Source organism: Gigantopelta aegis, chromosome 3 (assembly GCF_016097555.1).
Source record: "Gigantopelta aegis isolate Gae_Host chromosome 3, Gae_host_genome, whole genome shotgun sequence".
In the NCBI taxonomy this organism is placed as follows: domain Eukaryota; kingdom Metazoa; phylum Mollusca; class Gastropoda; order Neomphalida; family Peltospiridae; genus Gigantopelta; species Gigantopelta aegis.
Genome location: NC_054701.1, coordinates 88,943,817 through 88,956,860, shown reverse-complemented (window position 1 = coordinate 88,956,860; position 13,044 = coordinate 88,943,817). Strand labels below are relative to the sequence as shown.

Here is a 13,044-nt window from a genome sequence, read left to right as displayed (position 1 = left end):
CAATGCATCAAACTCAGGAATGTCCCTTTAAGCGATTTGCATGACATTAGAACAAATCTAAAGTTGTGACACCAAAACTTACATGATGGCATAACTGCCCCAAGTTTACTTTAATAAACAATCAGTACGCTTTTATGCTGTGCAATGTGAGAACAAAATACATCGTATATTTTGGTAAAATATTTTGGGGCTTTTTGTTGTTGTTTTTTGTAGGGGGGTTGCACATTTATTTTTATTTTTGATAATTATTCTATTACTACCGTATCATTTACAAATCCAAATTACACGTACAAACGTGCGTGCACACACACACACACACACGCACACGCACACGCACACGCATTATTACATTTTACTGAGGCAAAAATATTAATTTTGACGCTTTTGTCCGTTTGTGTCCAAAAGGGAACCGATAAATTGGCATGCAACTTCATAATGAATAACGATAAAATTCATATAAAAGCATTAACTTTTAAACCCATACCATCTCAAATAAAAATTAAATTGTTGAAAAAAAGTTCAAAGTAAATAAAATATTTTTTTTTACTAATTACCATCAAACTGCATAGGATAAATCTATTCTGATACAATTTTAAGGCAATTGATGGAACATCCAATGTAATCTGAACGACAAAACCACAATACATGATCAGGGCCGTAGCTCTGCATAATGCAGAGTTGGATGATTAGTTGACAAAATAGTGGATAATTCCATGAATCTGTCTAGTGCTTCGTCTATAGAAGGACAGCCACTCCCGAGAAAATCCTTTACTGGGTATTTCATCCCTCTTGCCTCGCTACAAAGAGGACTGCCACTCCCAGACTAGTTTTACGTTCAGTCTATTTGTACTGCATTATCGATTATGTCAGAGCCAATGCAAGTGAAGATGTATACCTTGGCTGTTCTAGCATTTGTCTTCATTAAAAATGAAGTTTAATCTGTATAATTTAATGGTAATTTGTAAAGAAACATTTTTTTAATTTATACTGGATTTCTTTCTTTTTTAAAAATGTTATTTCAGTTTGTATGGCTTTAAAACTTAATAATGGTTTTATAAGAATTTTAACTTTATTCATAATGAACTTACATGCCAATTCATCGGTTTCCTTTTGAGGACAACGGACTATATACGATGAGCACATGGTCATTATTCAACAAAGAACATTCTAGTTTTGATTTTGGCTGTGCAGTTAAATTGCAATATGATAATTGGAGGGCTAGTTGAATTTGTGAAGAGCCAGTACGATTTTTCATCAATTGGCCCTGCTGGCGTCAACCCTGAATTTTAGTACTTTTTTCACAGGTACCCTATACATATTTCAAGCACAAGGCTACTTGACACAGTGGTACTAGATGAAATAAAATTTCATGGATGTTTTGCCCAGATGAAACTACTTTTTTTACAACAAACAATCACACTGATCACCATTGGCTGGACTTGTGGTATTAACTGCTCTATCAAAAGTTAGGTGCACCTCGATCTTTGACCCAGACGGATGTCATTTGGTTTAGTACTACCTAGAGGACACTAGAGCTAGGTGTTCCATAGAAATAGGTTTCACTGTTTTCGATACAGTTATATTAATACTGTACCACACAACATTTTGTTCGAGTTCGAAATGCGTCTAACTATAAATATAACTTGATTACAAACATGCCAGCCATTGGAGAAATATGTGTCACGACTAGCTGTTGAAGTCACAGACACCTAGTTTCAACCCTTTAGAATGGATACTAAGTTTGGTTTAAATACACGCCTGCAACACTTCTGGATAAAATTACAATACAGTGATATGAGAGTCTGTGACGTAGAAACTAGGAAATATCTTTAAAAATAGACTAAAACTCGTTTCCATTTCTGTTAGAAAAAACAAGATGACCGAAATGGATAATCTAAACAATAAAATCTTAAGTAGTCGTTGATTTCACACATTAAAAACGACTCCAGTAGTGAACAGTATGCCGCATTGTTTAAAAACTAGGGTCCGTCACTTTAAATGTAATTTGATTCGAACTAGTATCAATGTACCAGTAAATATTGCTAGGATTACACGCTTTGTGAATAACTAGGGGTAGTCCGAAACGAGCAACATGACCCCATATTGGTGATTTATATCAGGGTCACGTTTTGTAGTATTTATATGGTGTATGTGTGAATGAAACGTCATTTGCAGCAGTTTTACATTTAGGCTGCGTATTTTAGTGGTAAACACCCTACATAATATGTTGTAGGAAGGAGGAGTTGGAGGGGAGGGTGGGGGACGTGTGCCGCCCAGTGGTAAAGCGCTCACCTGATGCGCGCTCGGTCTTAGATCAATCCCCCGGATTGGTATATCATAGGCCATGGAATTTGCTATCCTGTATTTGGAACGGTGCATATAAGAGATCCCTTGCTACTAATGGGGAAATGTAGCAAGTTTCCTCTCTAAGACTATGTCAGAATTACCGAACGCTTTACATCCAAATAGTCGATGATTAATAAACCAATGTGCTCCAGTTGTATCATTAAACAAAACATTAACTTCTTAATATGTTGCAGTAAACTGACTTACTCGGAGAGGACGTATCTCTTGGTCGACCTTGTTGGAAGAATTGGAACGTCCGTTTGGTTTCCCATGAATCTGTTTCACTTATAATCCTTGGCCTGAACGAGATGTCGACGTGGAGCGGTAAGACGCTGTCCCCGAAGTCGACGTTGTCAAACTGCACGCCGATGGCAACAGAGGAGGTTTTGCTAAGGGATTGGTAGTACTTTTCCAGTTCGTTTGAGTTGCCAAAACCTTGAGAAGTCACTGAAAATAACAATATGTAATTAAAGTTACAGTCTCCAATATACTAAAACAATACTTTTTTATAAATTAAGACAAAAATTAAAAACGGTCACAAAATTTAAATTTTAAGATATAATAATATTTTTAATTTATCTATTAATGTATTTATCTTTGTTTGACACCCATCCATTGTTATAGCCGAGGTATTCCTTTGGCGTGGGTGTTGTTAAAATTAATTAATTCATTCATTATTTAACGATTTAATTTGAACAACATCGTTACGGCAGTCAAAAATCGTATTTCTACACAAGACTAAGTCACAAGTGGGTTTTAACATGGGGTCACCATCATCTTCTTTCTTTCCTTGCTGTTAACCCCTATAAAACTTTATTTTTTTTCATATTATTCCATTATTACTAGTGTAATATGTTATATATATGCATGTAAATATATCTGTTATATGACATTATTGTAAGGCACTACCAAATTTGTTTCTGGGGTAAATAAACTTTATTAAGTATATATATATATATATATATATGTGTGTGTGTGTGTGTGTGTGTGTGTGTGTGTGTGTATGTGAGTAATTAATTGTGGTGTGCAACCTATAATCTCTAAACAGCTGTCGTTTTTAATGTTGCATGTATATTCAAAATAGTTCTCATCAGTAAGGCGTGGGATGGGTGTATTACATTTTTTTCTGTAAAAGTAGAACCCGACACTTCCTTGTCAAAACGTATTTAATTGACCTTTCAAACAATGTGAAATGTGAAGAATATGTAGGTGAGAAAATTTCCCCCATATTTTTATTTTTATTATTATTTTTATTATTATTATTTTTTTTTTTTTTTTTTTTTTTTTTTTTTTTTTTTGGGGTGGGGGTGTGTGATTGTCCTCCACACAAATGCGTGCGCACACACACAGACACACACATAAATGTGACTTTGTATTTTAAATTTCAATATGTTCAGTTGGTGGTCTAAAGTCTGTTCTCATGGCAATTTTCTATGCATTAACCTGCTAATGTTGGACTACTTTTGTCTGTAGTACAGATCTTGAACATAATGATAAAATTATATTAATAGAAATAAGAATGTATAATTAATATGTTTGTCTCAACGACGCCAGGACGACCTGACGTCATCTTATTGTTAATTTGAAAAAGGCAAAATGCCGAAACTACTGAATTGTTGGTGGTGGGGTTTTACACACACACACACACACACACACACACACACACACACAGTGGACTAAACCGGATTTACTTGGGACCGATGAAATATGCCGGTCTAGACAGAGTGGTGTGTTGACAGAGTTCGTCCCGAGTTACGGTTTTCGCCATATAGTGATCAGAAAATACCAACGTAAATAGAACGTCATATTCACCAAACGTTTGGATTGTGTATGGCATCTGTGAAAGCAAGCCTAAGCAAGGCTTGCTTTTAGTGATTGGTATAAACTTGAAATATATTTTTGTTTCTAAATCAACACCAATGAAAATCAAGATAAACAAATACAACGGATCGTCAGTGATAAAAGGGACCAGACTGGAATTAACATCCACTATGGATACCAACATTTGACCGTAATAAAAATATGTATTCAAAATAGAATGCATTTAAAAACAAGAAGCAGAGTCAGTAACATTATTTTACTGATTAAACTCACATGAAATAGGGGTCTGAATTTATAGGGTTTTTTTTAATGAATATCACAGTGCTTCAATAAAGTTTACCGAGTGTCAGCAGAAAAATAGTCTGTCACTGATCTCTGTGATTTTCTGGTGTTTCATCCCATTACAACAGGTGTGATTCATTTAGGAGATAACCATATGGAGTTTTTAGATTTGCGGGTATTATTGTCTATGTGATCCCGGAAATGTCATTTTGAGGTAAAAAATTAAAACATTGCGGGCATCAAATAGATAATAACACCCTCAAATCTAAAAACTCCATATGGTTATGTCCATTGTAAACTGAATCCTTTTTCTACGGAACTAACTGTATATTTGGTATTTCAGGAAAAAAAAATACCTGGCTACATTCTATTTGTAGCCACTTGAATCGTCAACTTCGCCTGTTCCAGTTGCTAATGACGTCACTTTCCAACGACGTCATTAGCTTTCCGGGTGTTATTTTCATTTGATCCCGGAAAAAAGAATGTAATTAACCAATCGCAATACAGAGCACACTCGCAGTCAGTTTACAATGTTTATGCTATAGTCACATATCCACCGGGCCCCGTACGAATGTTTCTACCTACGGCGGATTTCTATGATTTCGTGAAATCGGGGGTACCGCAGGGGTCTGCGACATCCTTGTGTAGCAGTCACATATTCAGCGGGGCCCGCGCGGTGCTCTTTGAAGTTTTCTCGACTCCAATCGCTAGGCGCCCGTGGGTAAGCTGCAAGGGTACCGCAGGATAATCCTACGGACGCCGCACGGCAGTCGGACGGGAGGTGGACGGGAGCTGTGAGATACCCGTACGATTTTTACCCATCGTACAGGGCTCGTGAGGGACTCGCACGGATATCATAAGATACTTGGAAATCGTACCGATGCCGTACAATTTGAGGGGCCCGAAATTCAGTCCCAAAATCGTACAGTATCCGTACTGGGCCCGTGCGGTGCCCGTGCGATGCTGTACACAACATGTCTACGGGCTTACGGCCAATATAAATTTCTACGACAAATCGGGAACTTTTAACTCCACGCTAAAAGCTTCCAATGCGCCCTACGGCGAGGCAAGAACGCCAAGGCGTCCGCAGGATAACCACGGCACCATTGCAGCCGCCGTGATATTTTGAAAAAATTTCCCCAAATTTGGGCCCATACGGGCGCCTTATCCCGAATCGGTGAATATGTGACTGTAGCATAACCCTTCAAAGAGGCACGATTATTTCGTAACACTTTAGTGTCCTAATTACTGGGGAACTGCCGTCATTGTTTAAAAGGTGACCACAGATAGCCACTAGAGGTAAGATCGCGTGCCGGTGTAGACCGAGATATTTAATATATAAAGCGTTCTTTTGTTCTTCAATTTCCATCCGAAAACCGGAATAGACGTCATCCAGTTTAGGCAGAGTTTTATTCATAATAAATTAACGGTAGCTGGACGGGACTTTAAAACTGCCAGTTTACACAGAAATCCGGTTTGGACAGTCCACTGTGTATGTATTGTGTGTGCGTGTGTGTGTGTGTGTGTGTGTGTGTGTAATGCCACAAACAGACACACAAAAGACTATTTAATCTACACTGTTGCCATGGTTATCGGTACTGGATAACAACATCTAGGTCTACCTACCGTATTATGCTATGACAAAGAGACCGTTATCGACCACTTCCTTAACGAGAAAGTCGTAATTATGCTGACACCGTTGTGTAGCAAACATCAAACCCTACCACACTAGCACCATCACGCTCGCACAAATCATTAACAACAACATAAATCTACATCTGTGTGTACTCTAGGTGACAGTCAGAAACAAGGGGCAGGTTGTTCAAACATAAGCTAGCTTAACCAGTGGTTAACACAAATTGTCAAAACCAAGATCTGGGCCAATACATAATAATTAATCTTCCGTTACATTAATTTAAGGATTGTATGTTATTTCTTTTACGTTCATCGGAGTATGAACAACAAAAAAACATCTGCAGATTCGCACAGTTTGCGGATTAATTTTTGTTGTTGTTGTTTTGTTCATACCACGATTAAAGTAAAAGAATAACAGACAATCTTTAATAATAACTGAAAACACAATAGTAGAGGTAGATATATCAAAACAGTTCCGTGGCCAATTTACGGGGACAAAAATTTGAAGGTGTTTTTCAAATCTTCAAAGCCTTCTGGATAAAAGTAGAGGGAGTGACCCACTCAAAAGTGTGTGATAAATCCGCCAGGTGATGAAATCCAAGATGGCTGCCACAATTATTAAAACACGTGTTTTTTTCCAGTTTCTGTTTGTGGTATGATTATGTTTTCGATGTCTAAATATATGGAGGTTATTTTAAAATTCGATTTTACACACCAGAACAGAGTGAGAAACTAAATGAAATTAAGTCAGATAATAATCCTAAATAGTTGCCGAAATTCACAATTTATTTTACTTTTTAGACGACAGGTTTGAAACAGTTGTATATACAGTTGCTGTATTAGTCGTATTTGCTTTCGACTTGATTGGAATACAAGGCAAAGGTAATGGAACGTATCTAATAAATATTTCACACATCAGTAGTCAAATAATTACGGCAAGATTACACGGCTCAGTTCAGACTCTGAATCAATTGGTGCATCTAACTAGCTTTCTTACTCTGCATCCTTTACCTCTTAAAGGTATTTCTTCTTAAAACCGAAGGTCTCTTTTTAAAATATAATCTGCATTAATCTACTCACCAAAACACCAAAACAATATAATGTTTTGAAATTGTTTTATGTGACAATCAATTTGCTATTAGCCTATTCAATACAGAATCTCTGCACAAGATGCATTCCAAAAGAAGGTATGATAGAGTATGCAGCGATGACTCGCTGTCATGCGCTTTGTCTGTAGAGATGAACTAAACATGACCATGATGCATGGTTTCGTCTTCATCTGTACGCCAATATAGGCTACAAAACCTTTTGTACGGTCTCCTTAAACAGATACATCTGAATGCGAATAGGGATGTGCTTAGATTAATATTTTTAACAGAAGATGCACTCGATTGCTTGTTCGTTCAAACGTTGATGATGTGAGTTTTCTGGTTTCGTTGGGAATTATTACACTCCAGTGAATATATGAAGAGGTATATCAGTCTGTAACTATTCTTAGAACAAGGGTTTATTTTACAGTTTCCTCTTTATCACAGTAATGTAATCTACTATGTGAGTAACATGTGTAGAAATAACATATGTGTCTGTAGCATTATTAATAACAACATCACAGGACATTCTAGCCTGGGAATAGATGTATAAATTTAATGTTTCTTCATTGGGATTCACAAGTCATAATTACCAAATGTTTGACATCCAACAGCCAATGATTAATTAATCAATGTGCTCTAGTGGTGTCCTTATACAAAACAAAACAATACTTGGGACTCAAAAGTTCGATGGACATTTAGACTAATGATGACATCAACTCATGAACCACAGTCAGAATATTGATGATATCGGGTGTTTGTGAAAGATGAGTATATCCAGCCTCTCATGCGCACTCGTTGTGAGCACCACTGCATGTGCTGTTCTTTATCGTAGTGCACCGGTGGCAACATTCTCGTGGGTTTCCTTTTATTATTTACTTATTTATAACTTGTTTGGTATTTAATGTTAATAAGTTTCACTGTGTATTTCATAAATCTTCAATCAAATTGCAATCATATTTGCTTGGTACCCAATTGCCGATGCGGTTTTTTTACTGCTGGGATGTCGCTAAATATTAATTCATTAATGTATTCGTTATGACCACAGCCTACAGTTAGTAAGTTCTTCATTATCATCTAAGTGATAAATAGTACGTACAAGTTCAAACTAGGCCATAACATCAGATATCATTATCATCAGTGATGCATTATACAAAGAAATTATATCCAAATGTCTACCGTAAGATTGAAATGAAGCGTTCAGGATCCTTGAAAGCTATAATTTCAATGAATCATCTGTGCCAGAATGACATGGCATTATTTGAAATAGACCTACTCTAAATCTACAGCTATAAAATATTGCTGATCGATATAAAAATATTGACTTTTGGAAAGGTGAAAACATCTCTTTTGTTAAAGTATTTTTCAGCTTAGTTTGGATTTAATTTTGCTTTGAATCGTTGCTTCATTCGTTTAATGTCTTACGTCTAACTCCTTAGGTAACTAAGCAGGAGTTAATCTTTTATCCTACTGAATAACATAAAATTGTTATTATAGTGGATAGTGGAATTAAAGCTTTTAGTCAGTTTATTTTGTTTTCATTTAAAAGGACACATCAAATATATTTTTCTGCATAAAATATTAGTGTTTCTGATCGCTCTAATATTTGTACTAGGTTAAATTTCATTTTATTTCCTAAAATATGGGCTTCTTACAAATATTAAGACGACAGAAACACATTGAATATACAGACACTGATATTCTAAACAAGAAAACATATTTAATATGTAAGTTTAATCGTACAAATATTAAGACGACAGAAACACATTGAATATACAGACACTGATATTCTAAACAAGAAAATATATTTAATATGTAAGTTTAATCGTAGAAATATTTATTAGTTGGAAACATCTTACAATGCAGCAAACTCAGGAATGTCCTTTTAACTTGATTAGTAAAAACATCTGATTCATATGCGTGTTTTAATAAGTTGAGCTGCCATGTTAGATATCGCCACCTGGCGGAGTCCGCCCACACTTTTATCCATGAGGATCTGAGATATGAAAAACACCTTCAAACCTATGTCCTCTTAAATTGGCATTGGAACTGTATTAATTTGCCTCTGCTGTAATGTTGAAACTTAATTTAGCAGAACCAAAGGGAGTCATACATAATCTAATCTAAAGTTTAGTTTGTATTTGTGCTAAAATAATTGAAAGGAAAATATCACAATAATCCAGGGTTAATTTAACTATGTTTCAAATAACTGGGCCAAGGTTTTCACTGAACCAATTCTTTCTCAGAATAAATTACATCCCACTTACAAAAATATGAGTTACTATGACAAAATTTATTGAAAAAAAGAGAAGCAAAACAGAATATATTGTTTCACTTCAGGTGCAATACATCGGAGGATCGAGCAGCTTTATTGGACTTGTGTTTCCCCCATCCTATCCAGCGTCCCACAAGGTGATGGTATGTACTGTCCTGTCTAAGGGACAGTGCACAAATAGTCCCTTAGTTTGTTAGCTTTTCTGGAAGTGTCTATGTGGCACAGCGGCTTTCCGTTCTCATTCTCGACCAAGTGTTGAAGTAACCATGTGCTTGATGGACACAGGACAGCCGTAGGTTTAAGGGACAGTGTCCTGGATGTGTTGTCATTGTAAATATGTTGCCAACTAACAGTTAAAGTTTGTTTTGTTTAACGACACCACTAGAGCATATTTCCTTATTCATCATCGGCTACTGGATGTCAAACATTTGGTAATTTTGACATATAGTCTTAGAGAGGAAACCCGCTACAGTTTTCCATTAGAAATAAGGGATCTTTTATATGCATCACCCCACTGACAGAATAGCACATACCATGGCCTTTGATATACCAGTTGTTGTGCATTGGCTGGAACGAGAAAGAGCCCAATGGGTCCGCCGACGGGGATGGATCCCAAACCGACCATGCGTCAGGCGAGCGCTTTACCACAGGGCTACGCCCCGTTCCCCGACTAACAGATACATTGAATGATTTCAATTGCATTTTAAATACTTTTTTCTGCATAAAATTAAATGTGCCTGTTATGAAATCTAATGTTTGTACTTGATCAAACTTCACTTATTTCCTAATTTTTATTTAATTTTTTTTTGCGTACATACAAAATTATTGGAAAATGAAATTAATTTGGGCAAACGTTAGGACGACAAGAAACACGTTGAATGTTTAGACATTGATATTCTAAACAAGAAAATATATTGATGATGTAACTGTAGCCATTCAAATAGTCTAATAGTCGGAAACATCTTACAATGGCAGCGAACTCTAAACAGTCTCTTTAAAATATGATGGGGAGGGGGGGGGGGGGGGGGGAGGCGGGACATGGCCCAGTGGTAAAGCGTTCGCTTGATGCGCGGTCGGTCTAGGATCGATCCCCGTCGGTGGACCCATTGGGCTATTTCTCACTCCAGCCAGTGCTCCACAACTGGTGTAACAAAGGCCGTGGTATGTACTATCCTGTCTATGGGATGGTGCATATAAAAGATCCCTTGCTGCTAATCGAAAAGAGTAGCCCTTAATCATATGTCTGACGCCATATAACCGTAAAAAAAATGTGTTGAGTGCGTCGTTAAATAAAAAAATTCCTTCCTTCCTTTATAATATGCTGACGCATGGTTAAACAAACATTCCTTTCCCTTTTAACGACTGGTGAGTGGAGTGGCCCACCGCCCTTTAGTCTTAAAGATCTAGCCTGTTGAGCAAATAGTCAAGTGAAGTAGTCATAAAGTATTTTATCAAACTACACAGCGATAAATAATGGGTTGTTATCTACGTTATCATTGTGACGTTCAAGATAATTTCTTCATTATTTCATGGGTGTGTTTTTTTCCACCTAATCAGCAGAGAGGAAACAACATAATGATAATAATATGTCTGTCTGTTTGTGTGTATGTATACGTGCGTGCATGCAGAGATGGTATTATGTCAACTATAGTGCTGCTCATTTTAAATGGATTGGTTCTTTCTTTCACTACATCAATTTTTCTCTGCCTGTCGGGTCTCTCTCTCTCTCTCTCTCTCTCTCTCTCTCTCTCTCTCTCTCTCTCTCTCTCTCTCTCTCTCTCTCTCTCGATGTGTTTTTCGTGTTGGGGTCTCGTTAAACATTCATTCATTCATTCATAAAAAAACCCATTTACTAATGGAACAATGTAGCGGGTTTCCTCTCTAAGACTATGTGTCGGAATTACCAAATGTTTGACATCCAGTAGCCGATGATCAATAAATCAATGTGCTCTAGTGGTGTCGTTAAACTGTATGTTGGTCGGTCTAAACGAATTAATGGATGTTTAACGACATCCCGTGTATACTTATGTGTGTGGTGTGTCTTGCTCTATCTCCCTATTTCCAGTCTCCTCTACCCCCCCCCACCCTCTCTCTCTCTCTCTCTCTCTCTCTCTCTCTCTCTCTCTCTCTCTCTCTCTATCTCTATCTCTGTGTATGTATATATATATATATATATATATATATATATATATATATATATATATATATATATATATACTCTGTATCTCTATATCAGTCTGTCACTGATCAAACTATATGATGGGGTTTCTTTAAACAAGCACCTCTCTTTTATTTTCTACCCAGATTATCACTTACCATTTACACCTTTAGATAAAGCCAAATTTGTGACATCGTTCATAATCCCCGTCACTAACGTGTTGTTAGGTGAAAACAGAATGCTGCGCCCGGTGTTGTCTTCGAATTCGTTGTAATGTTTATCGGTGACGTCGATGCTGGGGTACAACGTCGGCTGTGTGAATTCTTCCTTCTTAACGAGAAATCGGATTAACAACATAACGACAGCGAAAAACACCGGCAGGGCCACCTCGAACACACTCACACATATTTTCCGTTTCTGTAGTACGAAGTTTTTCCACAAAAGCAGTCCCACCTGCCTCCCGAACGCCATGTTTGGTTGAATAACGAGTGACAACTGTCTACCTTATATTCGATACGATTTAATCTTATACCTGTCGACTCGTTCGTTGTCAGTAAATCATTGGGGAAAAATATGGCTGACAGTGACGCTGTTTCTATTTACGGCTTTATTGTGTGAAATATATTCTTTAAAAATGTAATGATCTCGTTCAGCAAAATATAACAGCAAACACTGCTGTACGCGTTTTATAATGTCTGCTGTTCAGTACACCACTATCAGTGATCACTTGTGTTTGATGAATAAACGTGACCCTCACACACAAATGAGTCATGACTTTGCGCAATTCCTGTATGGATACAGTACTAGTAAACATTAGTTTCGTATTTGGAAAACGCTATCTGAGCGTGAAAAACTACACTCCTCAAAATAATTGGGGCAAGGGACTTTTAGTCAAAAGATGGCCGCGAAATTGCGCGTCCGTCAGACTGAATTTAAGAGCGTACAGCGCTCCCGATCTTCATAAATGAAATTCCGATATGTTTTAACGCCCAACGGTTCAAGCACGTTGTCCGTGTAATGCAGTCTAGAAGACCGGACTGCCTCTCCAGTAGGGAAAGGGAAGTTCGAGAAGAGAATTGTTATGATGTTGGTGGTGTATATATATTGTCATATTTTGTTTCATATTAGCTGTTATAAGCCATTATTTGAAAACATATGCTTATCAAAGCGCGTGTGCAGGAATTTTAACGGGGGATGGATGGGGAAGGGTGGGTCGCCCTACCGATGTTTATAGAGATTCAGTCATGCTCTCCTGGAAAATATATTGTTAAAAAAGAAGAAAATGTTCTTGAGCAGGGAGGAGTTTTGATCACGGAAAGCCTCCCCTCCGAACACGCCCCTGTAATCCCTTGTGTTGTCTTTCACAGGTATTGACCGGAGCTGGCTGGTCGTACTAAACTACCGCCGCCAGCCAGTCATCGATCCACGGCGACGGTAGC

General features: G+C 37.3%; 1 protein-coding gene across 1 annotated transcript in view; it reads right to left on the bottom strand.

Moving 5' to 3' along the window:
- Window positions 1–12,371, bottom strand: part of LOC121369284 (phospholipid-transporting ATPase ABCA3-like) — a 53,339-nt gene extending 40,968 nt beyond the window's left edge. The window contains exons 1-2 of the mRNA XM_041494248.1: window positions 11,764–12,371; window positions 2,554–2,793 (exon numbers count right to left, since the gene is read on the bottom strand). Coding sequence (XP_041350182.1) covers window positions 2,554–2,793; window positions 11,764–12,076 — 553 coding nt within the window. The 5' untranslated portion in view covers window positions 12,077–12,371. The remainder of the gene's footprint in view (window positions 1–2,553; window positions 2,794–11,763) is intronic.
- Window positions 12,372–13,044: the final 673 nt, after the last annotated feature.